The sequence below is a fragment of the Phaethon aethereus genome, assembly GCF_964289735.1.
Source record: "Phaethon aethereus genome assembly, chromosome: 4".
NCBI lineage: Eukaryota > Metazoa > Chordata > Aves > Phaethontiformes > Phaethontidae > Phaethon > Phaethon aethereus.
The window spans coordinates 18,358,049-18,371,167 of record NC_138578.1 but is presented as its reverse complement, the minus strand read 5'-3'; the positions used below and the strand labels follow the sequence as shown (position 1 = coordinate 18,371,167).

Sequence of the window (13,119 nt, the reverse complement as noted above, 5' to 3'; positions counted from 1 at the left end):
CTTTGATTTCATCTCTGGGAGATTTTGTTATCAGTCTAGCTAGAAAGATTTGCACTTGTCTCATGCATGCTGTGAAGTAAAAATAGCAGATACCTGAAGGGAGCATCTTGAAAACAGGAGTACAACCTAAAATCTGACTATAGATTGGGGGAAACTTTTTGCATCTGACCAATGAACTGTGCATGAGAGGTGTGCAGAACGAGAGCAGCTGTCTCTCTTTGATCAGGATTTATTGGGCAAGCAAATATGTCAGCCAAAGAAATGCTAACCGGAGTAGCAATAAGAAGACATGGTGTAAAGGGTTATGTGCAGGGTTTTACATAAAATCAGTAACAGTTTAAGCCAGTGCTTTGTATAACCTTGTGTTTTAAAAGAAAAAAAGATGTTTTAGAATTATCTACAGTTGCCATATTTGTCTTTTGCTTCTGCTGAGTTTTCTGGTCAAGTTTTTTAGGTAAAAAACAATATTTGTCTAGACAGTCTCTTCCTTACAACAGTAAAGATCATAAAAGGGAGGAAGGGATTGGCAAAAAGAGGTTAGGGTTCAGATCCAAAGCCACTTGAGAATCCCACTTGTCTTCAAGTGCTCTGTGATACATACATACACTAAATGTTATGTGATAAGAGGTAGTTAAATGTTATGTTATTGCTGTGATTCTTGTACTAGTTATGCTTCTTGCTGTGATTAATGTTGGTAAAATCCTAAATTTCTCAATTGCAATTCTTTTCAGAAAAGGAATGTTTGTCCACGTGTGTTCAGAACATGCAACAGTCTGATGACCTTTCTCCCCTAGAAATAGTTGAGATGTTTGCTGGACTTTCTTGTTTTCTCAAAGATTCCAGTGATGTATCCCAAACGTTGTTGGATGATTTTAGGATATGGCAAGGATACAATTTCCTGTGTGACCTCCTCCTCAGGTATGCAAAAGTGCTTGAAGTAATGCAGACGGATCACTCTGAGTGTCGTCTGAAAAGATTTCTTAATAAAGAATAGGTGAATAGGTTTGAACAAATAAGTGATTATAGGTTATTATGAAATGAAAATATTAGGACCAAAACATGAAAATATGTGCTTCTCTCCATTTATGAAACTGCAGTGTTTAACTTGTTATTCATCAGTACTGTTTTAATACTAAATGTTTCTGTATGTGCTAAGAAAGCAGATGCTTAAAAACAGTTGGTACTAAAAATTTAGAATGAATTCAAAAAATAAAATTTTCACTGCAACTAGTGATTTTTGGGTTTGGCTGGGGTTTTTTAGTGTGTGTGTTGGTTTTTTTAACATATTATCATAATGAAAAATCGTGTATGTAGATGTAACTTAATACTGAAGTCATACTACATAATATTGAAGAGACATTTTTGTGCATGATCTCTAATAAGAGTGCTAGAGAGAACTCTCATGTTACTAGAGAATCAGTGTATAGATGTATTTTTTTTAATTTGTATTTTTTATTAAAGGTGCTGCTAACCTGCTAATGCATCACAAAATATGGTAAAGAAAATGCCTGCCCAAACAAAACTTGGATGTATGATCCATCCATGATTTTATTTCTTTTCATGAAAGAAACCTCATTCTTTTCTTTCTTAGTCAGCAAATTAGTGTGTGCTGCTCTATTTGTGTAAAATCTATGGTCAGACTGTGTTGCTTTGTTTGGATATAAAGTCTGAAGAAGCATGCTTAGCTGATAAAATATATATAGGTGTGTTTTACAAATCCAAGACAGAAAATGGGAAATTATGTCTGAGTGTACGCTTTATAAAATATACTCTGGTCAAAGATGCTTAGAAACAGTGCTATAATAGCCATTAATGAGAAGTGTTAATGTTGTTATCTCCCTCATTCAAACCATTCATTTTGGATGCTAGGATGCTAGGTTTTGGCACTCAAATATTTGAGCTAAATTTTCTACTACATAGTATGTTTTGGAGCTTTTGTTTGTTTGTTTTCAATGGATACCAGACATAGACACGGTATTTGAAATTCTTAATCACAGTTAAAATTATTCATAAATTATCTTTAGTGACACAAAAGCTAAAACACCTGTTAAAGAATTGTTACTCTTCCTGTAGCGTAAATGGTGTTTTTGAGTATGTTATGATTACTAATGTATTCCCATTCAAAGCAACGTAATTCAAGCTCAGCTGTTGTCCAGAAGCTGTCAGCCAGAGTTTAGGTGGAATTTGAGGGGAACACGCCATCACTAGCAATTTCATTTTCAGGTACAAAAGCAATCCCCTGCAGATCAAGCGTTTTCAACAAATGCTTATCTGCGCTTGCTCATCCTTTAAATCAAAAAATGGGATCCCTGACAGAGGTATAGGAAGACTAGAGGTTTGCATGTCTGATTAAAGGAAAGCACCTGGGTTCTTCAGCTGACATCAATAAAGGTTAAAGGCATAGGAATGCATTATTCTCACTTCTTTCTGCGGTGGCTCTAGAAAACTTGCTAAGACTCTTGCAGAAATACCTGGGATAATGTGAACAGTGCACACCAAAGTGTGGTGTATTTGTTAGCAATTTGTGTATTGTAGGGGAGATGGCTCAAAACAACTGCTGTTTTGATGGTCATATCTCTTGCTTTTTTTGGTAAGTTTTAGTTTATTTGATCTTCAAATCAAAACATAGTTTCTTTCAAAAAACTATCATCTTGGACAAACCTATGTATCAGTCGGTGATGAACAACAGTAATGTGTTCTCTCTGGACCTGTTCTGGCTCAAACCTACTGACAGAGGCTTGTTCAGCTTTATGGCACTATTGTGGAGATGACTTTTGTGTGAGGGTATGCCCCCCATCTTGACATGGGGCATCAAGCTGCAAAGAAGAAAGGCTTTGGAGATGGTAATGCAGAAGGACGTGTAAAGAAGGTGACTTAAGAATTGCAGGAGGTCTGTGAGGGACAAAGAAGCGAGTATGTCATTTCACCTTGATGTGAAAGGACGAGGCATGTGGAGGATTAGTAGAATGGCAATAGGTGAGGTAAATGCTTCTGTAATGGCTATTTGAAGGAGGTTCAGCCACATGTCTGAGAAGAAGATGGAGGATGCAGAGCGAACTGCTTCTGAGGGCTCCCATGGTCACTTGTCAGCAAGAAGGAAAATACAGGTCACATTGCATGAGCCGCTAGGAGATTGTGGTCCCCAGCTTCCTCCAAAGATCTATAGAGACTGTAAAGTTAGTAAGTAATTAACCGTGGTTTAATTTTTGGTGAAGTAGAAGGAAAGTAAGGATTGTTTTAGGGTTTGGAGTCAGTTTTTAAGATTCAGTCTGATGGTGTGTTGCTGGTGGGAAACAGTGGTTGGAATGGGATATTAGTATTTCCATCCTCTTACGTTCAAAGGTAAGGGTCTGTAGTTCTAATGAAGATGCTTCATTGTGTGCTTCTAAGTGTTAGGCTTCTCCCAAGATTCTGTTTCATTAGTATAAAATATTAACTCTCAAAGTGGCAGATATGATCTAGCAAGTTAATTATAGATTTATTTAATGACAGACTATCTAGGTATTTTCCTGTCCAATGGCTTCATATTTGTAAGAGGATTTTAAGAGTAATTTTCATGTCTGTGCTGCTTTTTAGCAGACTGCTGAGTTCAAAGGAAGATTTATGAGGTGAATTTCTATGGCAAATAAATGTATGCTCTCGTAAATCCAATATTTGACTGACTTAATAGTATGAAATATGAATAGAGAACATGTAAAATACTGCAGGAACAGGGCAGTAAAAGTGTGGTTTCTGAAATAATAGAGTAAAATGGAAGAGATACTGTGTTAAAGTGATTTGAGTTAAAATAAACTAGTGCTGCTAACTTGATCTATTGTATTTTCTTTAGATTAGAACAGGCAAAAGAGGCTGAATCTAAGGATGCTTTGAAGGACTTAGTTAATTTGATAACTTCCTTAACAACATATGGTGTCAATGAATTAAAGCCAGCTGGTGTTACTACTGGAGTACCTTTCTTACTACCTGGATTTGCAGTCCCACAGCCTGCAGGAAAAGGTGAGTGCTTTCTTTCTCCCTCTGGTGTGTTTTTTTTCTTTGTTTAATGTTAACAACAAAATACAGAGAAGCTGTATACTACACAAACCATTTGCAATTGAGTCTAGGTTCTTTTACTAAGATTGCTTATCAAATACTTAGTTCTGTTGTCCTCAAAGGTTCTATTTTGGGGTTGGTACCCAAAGAAGAAAGTGTAGGGCTTTTGTCTTTGAGAACTAAAGGCTGAGTCAAACATCTCTCTCTGCAAAGCTGACAGTTTCTACGTGGACATTTTAAGAGATTATCATAATGGAGAGATGCACTGATTTGATTTATGATGTTTTAAGCTGCTCTTACTAAACTGATGTGAAAGGCTGATATGCTGGTTTGGTTTTTGTTTGGTTGGTTGGGGTTTTTTGGCCAAATTTGCTTTTTGTTAGCTTTTGTCAGCTTAGGCAAGTGTAACTTGTGAGCTGAAATCTGTTGTTTCATCACCAGTGTTCACAGAATGGTGAAATCTGTGGTGTGTTTGCAGCCCCAGTCAATTATGATAGGGAGATAAGGTTGAGGAAGTCTGAGGGGAGAAAAGGTTTTGTGAAAATAAACTTATTTTTCACATCCTGTGTATAAACTTAAAATTCAGGTAAGTCTTGTATGTAACTAAGGAATTGGGAGTTTAATAGTGACTGTGGAGCTAGTTTGTTACTTGAATGTTTTATAGGATTTAGTAATACCGGGGTATTAGGAAATTTTTTGTGATAGAGACTCATTTACAGATTTATAGGCTAATGGATTTACTGTCACTGTTTCTCTTGTATATCTTGGTTCCTTGGACAATGACTTCCTTTCTCTGGTATTGAGGGAGTTCATTGTTCATGGGAATTGTTTTCCCTTTGCACTAAATAGAGAAATAAGGTGATAGTCACAATCAGAGCTTAATTTCTCCATGTTTTGATAATAACATACTAATTTTTGCTTAAGCTAATTGGTTTTTCTGGTTCAACAGCATGAGGGAACCATGGCCTATTGAAATCTCCAAAGGAATTCTTTTATTTAATTTTCTGGTATTTGTCACGACATCTCTAAGTTCTTTTTACCTGCTTTTTCATTATATAGGCAAGCTGTCTTTTTAGGAAGACCATATTAGTTTGTTTTCTTAATTGCTTCTATTTAAATCCTTTTAGTTCTTGAACTCTGAAGAGATGGTTAAGGTTTGGTTTCTTCAGGGGTCCTCAAAATACTCAGAGATAATTTATTAATCTGCTTGATTGCCTGGAACAACTGTTGATACTAAATTAGAATAGAAATAGTTGTATCTGTCACTACCTATGTTCCTGTCACATTTAATAAGCTCTAAATCCCCTTTTCAACATTTTTCATTGTACAGAAAGCATGTAAAAAGTGTCCTTTTAGAAACAAATGAGTGTGACCTGTAATATAACATTAATATTTTTCCAGTATGTGAAATTGTTCCATGTTAATTTTCAAGGAAGTTTCCTGTTGCCTTCTGGAGATCCTGGCAGGGAAGGCAGTGAGGCTAGACGTGGAGATAATTGAATTTACTTTTAAATTGGACAGCTTAGTTTATAAACAATGAAGAGAGTAGCATTTCACAGAGCAGATGTAATATATTGGAATTCTTTATTTATGAAAGGGTTTTTAAAGCAGGCTAACAGTTTGCTTATAGCTTCTTTGAAAATAAGATTTTATTGTTGGAGCATCCTAAATGCTTTGTTTAGAACGTGTTTCAAGTTCTCACTCTTGATTGTTTATTTTTTAAAATTATTTTCATTGTTGGTATTTTTCTGTATGGTGGGGTTTGTCCTCTGTGAGTTGTACTGTTCCTATAGAAGTTAAAAATGTTGGCTTTGAGGTAACTTTTTAGTAGAGTAAGAATAATATCTGCCCATAGAAAATTCTGGGGGCCACAGGGAGCACTCATAAATGATGCTAAATGAATGAGGTTTTATTCAACTTGAAAGTATTAATAAGAAGAAATTTGACTGAGCTTTTAAATATGTGAAGTCTTTGTGTGCTAATATTATACCTACCTTATGCTTTACAACTTTTTACCTTGGTTTTAATTCCGTAATCATTAACAGTAAGGACCCTGCCAAAGTTTTCTTATTCCCAGGGCTGATTCCAAAAGCCAGCCCCATGCCACCTTCTGATACCAGTATGGTCATTCATGCTAGTTAATCCAGACCTGAGCAAGAGTAGTCTCTCTATGGAAGGCAGGCAACTGGTGGCCTTGCGCTACCCCGTGGAGTTTCTTCTTGCAGACGATTGCCAAAGAGCGGAAGCAAGAGGATAATTTGGAGGCCATGCACATTGTCTAGCTTTGAACCTGGCTGACAAGGATTTGTTATTGCTTATTGCTCTGAGTGAGGGGATCCAGATGGTTGTTGCTCTAAACTTAGCCTGCCCAATGCTTGTAGAGGGCAGAGTTGTATTCTGCATTATGGAATACAGAACATGTTACTGTTGCTGTAATGAGTTTTCTTACAGCCTGGGTAGATGACAGTCAGGCTTTGTTTGGCTCTAGCTATATCCCATTGCGCATTTTAACAATAGGTCAGCTTACTTGCCTATTTTAAAGAAATAATTTTTCATTTAGCTGCTTTTGTAATCACTTAATTTCAAAGGTGAAGCTGCCATCGTAATGAACAGTAGGTTGTAGGATTTGCAATGTAAGTGATTGTGCAGAGGCTGTTTTGAAAAGTCAGTTTTAATAAATTTTTTTATTGTATGTGACATATACTGTTATTTTATTCACGCTTATTAAAATGCATGGATCATTATTAATAATTGCACTCATTGTTTATGACAATTAAGAACGTTCTTTTTCCTTTTTTCTCCCATCCCACTTTGTTTCCTGATTTAGGTCACAGTGTGAGGAATATTCAAGCATTTTCAGTCCTCCAGAATGCATTTTTGAGAGCAAAAACCAACTATCTAGCACAAATCATCCTTGATGCCATCACAAATATTTATATGGCAGACAATGCCAACTACTTCATTTTGGAATCACAGCACACATTATCTCAGTTTGCAGAGAAAATTCCTAAGCTTCCAGAAGTGCAGACCAAATACTTTGAGATGCTGGAATTTGTTGTCTTCAGCTTGAATTACATACCCTGTAAAGAACTGATCAGTGTGAGCATCCTTTTAAAATCCAGCACTTCTTTTCAGTGTAGCATCATTGCCATGAAGACACTCCTTAAGTTCACCCGTCATGACTACATCTTTAAGGATGTCTTCAGGGAAGTGGGACTTCTGGAGGTGATGGTAAATCTTCTTCATAAATATGCAGCCCTTCTTAAAGATCCCACTCAGGCACTGAATGATCAAGGTAGAGTGTACTCTTCCATTTTACTAATACGTGTCTTTTTTTGGCTGAAAATGGTGAAGGCTAGCACTTAAGAGGAGGAACAAGAGAGCCTGAACATGTATTTCAAGGGCTGAGTTCTGCCAGGGGCTGCTGTGCCATCTTAAAAGCTCATTGGAATTGTTTCTCTCTTAATGTCTTGCAAGAAGCCTGAGGCAAGCTTAAATGAAAGATGCTGTATGAAGGCAAAATAGTAGGAGTTCATATTTTCCTTTATAAATTTTTTTTGATGTATTGGTTTAATATTTGTTACTTAACATGAAAACAGCAAGTGAAGGAGCAATACATAGTATCTATACTCTTCCTCACAAGAGGTACTTGTGCATTTCATTGCATTTAGCCCCAGTTTTGAAAAAAATACTATAGTATGCATCTCTGAGCTCTTAATAGGAGTACATATTCAAGTTTGCAGAATTTTTTTTGTAAATTGGGTCTACTAGTTTGTTCAGTGTAATATATTCCTCAATGATCTGAGTGAGATCAATTGCACCCTCAGTAAGTTTGCAGATGACACCAAGTTGGGTGGGAGTGTTGATCTACTTGAGGGAAGGAAGACTTGGCAGAGGGATCTGGACAGGCTGGATCGATGGGCCGATGCCAACTGTATGAGGTTCAACAAGGCTCAGTGCGGGGTCCTGCACTTGGGTCACAACAACCCCATGCAATGCTACAGGCTTGGGGAAGAGTGGCTGGAGAGCTGCCTGGTGGAAAAGGACCTGGGGGTGTTGGTCAACAGCCGGCTGATTATGAGCTGTCAGTGTGCCCAGGTGGCCAAGAAGACCAATAGCATCATGGCTTGTATCAGAAATAGTGTGGCCAGCAGGAGGAGGGAAGTGATTGTACCCCTGTACTCAGCACTGGTGAGGCCGCACCTCAAATCCTGTGTTCAGTTTTGGGCCCCTTCACTACCCCCGGTATCAGTACAGGCTGGGGATGAAAGGATTGAGAGCAGCCCTGCCAAGAAAGACTTGGGAGTACTGGTGGATGGAAAGCTGGACAGGAGCTGACAATGTGCGCTCGCAGCCCCGAAGGCCAACTGTATCCTGGGCTGCATCAAAAGAAGCGTGGCCAGCAAGTTGAGGGAGGTGATGCTGCCTCTCTGCCTTGCTCTAGTGAGACCCCAGCTGGAGTACTGTGTCCAGCTCTGGAGCCCTCAGCGCACAGGAAAGACATGGACCTGTTGGAGTGGGTCTGGAGGAGGGACACAAAAATGATCAAAGGGGTGGAGCACCTCTCCTATGAGGACAGGCTGAGAGAGTTGGGGTTGTTCACAGCCTGGAGAAGAGAAGGCTCTGGGGAGACCTTACTGCAGCCTTCCAGTACTTAAAGGGGTTTTATGAGAAAGATGGGGACAGACTTTTTAGCAGGGCCTATTGCGATAGGACAAGGGGTAACAGTTTTAAACTAAAAGAAGGCAGATTCAGACTAGATATAAGGAAGAAATTTTTCACGACAAGGATGGTGAAACCCTGACACAGATTGCCCAGAGGGGTGGTAGATTGCCCCATCCCTGGAAACATTCAATGCAAGGTTGGATGGGGCTCTGAGCAAGCTGATCTAGTTGAAGATGTCCCAGCTCATTTCTGGGGGCTTGGACTAGATGATCTTTAAAGGTCCCTTCCAACACAAACATTCTATGATTCTATGGTTTAGTGGTGGACTTGGCAGTGTTAGGTTAATGGTTGGATTTTATGATCTTACGGTTCTTTTCCAACTGAAATGATTCCATGATTCTACATTTTTCTAAGAGTGTTTTTTTTTTTTTTTAAAAAGAAGTTATCTCTAGAATTGAACATCTCAGAGATAAGCTACCTTGCCACTTAGCCTGTGAAGCAGGTGCTGCCAAGTGCCCTATGTGCATATGTACATACACACACAGAGATTTTTTTTTAACGTTCTTTATTCAAACTACAATCAAGCTAGTGTGCATCAGTGACACTTTTTAATCATAATTGTTGGACATTTCACCTGGGTATATTGTCTGAAGCTTCATTAGTGAGTGGTAGCTGTTGATTAGAGTTAGAAAGCTTTGTTGTAAGCAACTCCATTGAAAAACACATCAATTCTAATGTTCTTCTAAATAAATGAACCAAGATTCCATCTGATTAGGGTGCTACCTGGGTGCACATGGCCTTGTGTTGTGACTTGCTTCTTATTAGAGTTGTTTAAAAAAAGTGGTTTTCTTCTGGAGTGTTAATCTGTGTTTAAGATGCCACTTGCAGTGTTGGTTTGTCTGTTACACCTGTTGAATCATCAACATATTTACTGTAATTATGTGTATGTAGTTTTCTGCTTTTGCGTGGAATTTCCCTTTTCAAGTACTGAATACTGAACAAGAATAGATCCTGTTAAGTCTTCAACTGTTGTTTGGTTCAAGAAACAACAGTTGGGGATGTGAAACTACACATACAGCTGCAGTGTCAGCCACTGAGCTCACAGTGCTCAAAAGATTCTTCTTAAATTCTTGTCTTTATAAATTCACTTTTTGAATGATTCGTAGTTAAGGTTTCCCAGGAATGCATGTGTAGACTAAATCTTAATTTGCTTTGGAATATGGTTAAGTTGCATGTTCTCTGGGGAAGCAAAGAAAATAGAAGTGTTGGTGGAAAGTACTAAGAAGCATCTTAGAAAAGAGTGATTTTCACAATGTCTTTGGCTTCTGAAATTGTTTTTTAGGGGATTCAAGAAACAGTTCATTTGAGGACCAAAAGCAGCTGGCTTTATTGGTTATGGAGACCTTGACAGTACTACTACAAGGATCAAACACAAATGCAGGTAAGTAGAGAGACCACTGTCAAAATATTTATTAAAAAGCAACTCAGAAAGTCATGCCTGAAAGCAAAGTAGTCTTGACTTTCTGTCTTCGGGCAAGTAATCAAACACACTGAAATACACTTTTTCTTTTGCTGAGTTTTTCCAGAAGAGAGAATAGGCAGCATAAACTAGAGCACAAAAAATAAAGGAGTACAAGATAGTGTTTCTTTTTAACTTGAGTTTCTTTGCTGTTGTTTACCTGAAGGCAACCACCACACCCCATCACTCTCCACCAATACTATAATAATTTGTAGCTGGTCTGGTAACACAGGTGGCATATAAAAAAATTTAAGCATATAATTAGGCATGTAGTTTGCTGTTGGCAGTCACGTCTACTTAAATGTGATTAATAATGCTTGTATCTTTAGTGAAAGATGTCTTTTAATTTTTAAAGCCATATTCCCAGTCAGTACATATAAATAGGGCTCTGTTATGAGTGTCCTTTTCTAAATCAGGCAGGTTTATATTATGCGTCATTAGCCACGGCTTCGTGACATCAAAATAGACAGTATGTGTATCTCATAGTAAAAGCTGTCTCTGAGAGCTTGAAATAACAGATTGAGAAAGGGTGATAACTGTTTCTGTTTATTGTAACAGGTGTGTTTTTATGATTGCATTTAGACCATTTTGTCGGGTTGCTTATGAGAAAGCTGTGGATGACACTGCCAGCAGCTTTGCCACTTCCCTTTTGTCCACCAAGCTACCTCTCCTGTCAATGGAAAGGAAAAAAACACAATCTTTGATTTGCTAGATGAAGCTGTTCAACGATGAACTGAGAAGCAAGTGAATTAGGCTGAAATAAGGAGGTTTTAGAGAGGAACTGGTATAGATTACAGATTAGGTGTATGAATCAATTAGAGACTTGTACATTTATCACTCAGCTTTAGTTTTGCCATGTAAGAAAAGGCAGAATTAGAAACAAGTCAAGGAGTGACATGAAGGTACATGTGGAGGCTTCCATATAAGGAGAAATATGGGGGGGGCTATGATCGAACCCAAAACCAAAAAACCTCAGGATTATTTGATTTCTAAGGATGAACGAGAGGAGGTGCTGTAAGTATATGATGATAACATCTCTGAAGGACTGGAACTGCCTCATATTTTAGAAGCAGTAGGTCTTGGTTCACAGGATTGGACTACATGTACCTGTGTGTCATCAGGCTCTGTGGTAGCTGAGCCTTGCTCCTGTGAGACATGGATATGATCTAACTGTGGTAGCATCCACCTGACTTAAGACAAATCCTTGGCTGCTGCTAAGTGGTATTCCCGACCTCACCTAGGAAGCTTGAAGTACCTTGTTGCTACTTCTTGGTACTGAGTTAATGTCTGAGTATGCACCAGAGAAACAATAGAGGGTAAGCGTAAAATGCTTCAGGGCTGTTGGATGACCCAACAGGTTTTGTTTCTGAGGACTCCTGGATTGTTCAAGGGCCTTGTTTCATTAGTAGCTCACCAAGGAGTATGACATTGCTGTACAGAAGAAGTTAAGAAACCATTTCTCAAAGAAGTTGTGGTTGCTGTCTGTGCAGCATGTGTGGCACTGTATCCAGAGGCCAGCAGAGGTTTTAGGTCATCACAGAGATACATAAATAGGTATTATGCAGCCTTGCAGTGCTTCATACTACACTGAAAGCTTGGTTTCAGATCTTAAACCAGTATCTGTGATAAGGATTCCTGCATATTGCATAACTGATAACCAAATTTAAAACAAGAAATTTGAGTGTCCAGACCCAGACAAGTTCACTGGGTAGTCAAGAATCTAGACTGAGAGTGGGAGAAGTATAAAATGTTACTTCAGTCTCACTGAAAACAAGACACCTGACCACTGAGATGTACTTTGCCTGTAAAGGGATGCAACCAGTTTAACTGTCTCAGGGTCTGGGGCCTCTCCTTTTGCCTTGTCCAAGTCCATATCTCATCCAAAGAATGTCAGAGAAAGCAGGAGGCAGGAAATTGGAAATGGATAGTGGGACTAAGGTTTGTATATGTACATTAGAGTTGTCCTGACTAGCTTGTTAATCCTGAACTTGGTCATTTAAACTGCTCTTTTAGTTTATGGTCACAAGGAAGATGGTGCAGTAATGCAGCATTGATCCATTTCCCTACTCTGTTTTCAGTAATCAGTATAGGGCAGTACTGTAGGTGCTGACACTGTACTAATCATGTTATATGTGCCATATATATTCCAGTCTGGTTTTTATGATGTTTTCAGAATCAGTTTTCATTTAATTTTCAGTTAATATTGCACATGTGTTCTTCTGAGTGTCCAGCTTGAGAACCATTATTTGACTTAAGATTTATCTCTACAGAGATAGGTCTTGCCACAAGAAAAGTTCTGCAGAATCTTACAAACCTTGTAGATAGACCAAATCACTTCTCAACCATTACTCCTAGTTTGCTCCTCTTGTCCAGAAGCAGCTTGGCAATGAACTAAACATAATATAAACACTATCCTGTAACCAAAACAGCATATAGCCTTCACTAAAGATGGAGGGTTTGCTATATTTTTTTCTTTGTTTCATCTTGTGACTCTTTAAGCTCTAGCATGAAAAGAATAACTACTGTTGGAGTAACAGAATTACTGAGGAAATTCTTAGAATCATAGAATAGTTTGGGTTGGAAGGGACCTTTAAAGGTCATTGAGACCAATCCCCCTGCAATGAGCAGGGACATCTTCAACTACTGCCTGCAAGAACTGACCTGCATCCTTGTACTCGACACCTTCAGTGAGAAATATTGTCGGGAGAATATTGTTCAGGTTCTATGTTTATTTGTGGTAGGAGAGGAAAAATAGTAGTAAGTCATTAAACATCCATAGGGCTAAAACCCTGCCATACAATCTGCAGAAATGAAAATAAACACCTTTCATGTTTTGTTGTTGTCATTATTTGTTACTGATTTTATTTCTCATACTCCTTATTGATTTATCCCCACCCCTCCCT

At 38.3% G+C, this 13,119-nt stretch overlaps 1 protein-coding gene across 1 annotated transcript in view; it reads left to right on the top strand.

Moving 5' to 3' along the window:
• Positions 1-13,119, top strand: part of WDFY3 (WD repeat and FYVE domain containing 3) — a gene marked incomplete at both ends in the record, with an annotated part of 122,509 nt that overhangs the window by 21,629 nt on the left and 87,761 nt on the right. The window contains 4 exons of the mRNA XM_081999315.1: positions 732-918; positions 3,830-3,996; positions 6,860-7,327; positions 10,040-10,138. Coding sequence (XP_081855441.1) covers positions 732-918; positions 3,830-3,996; positions 6,860-7,327; positions 10,040-10,138 — 921 coding nt within the window. The remainder of the gene's footprint in view (positions 1-731; positions 919-3,829; positions 3,997-6,859; positions 7,328-10,039; positions 10,139-13,119) is intronic.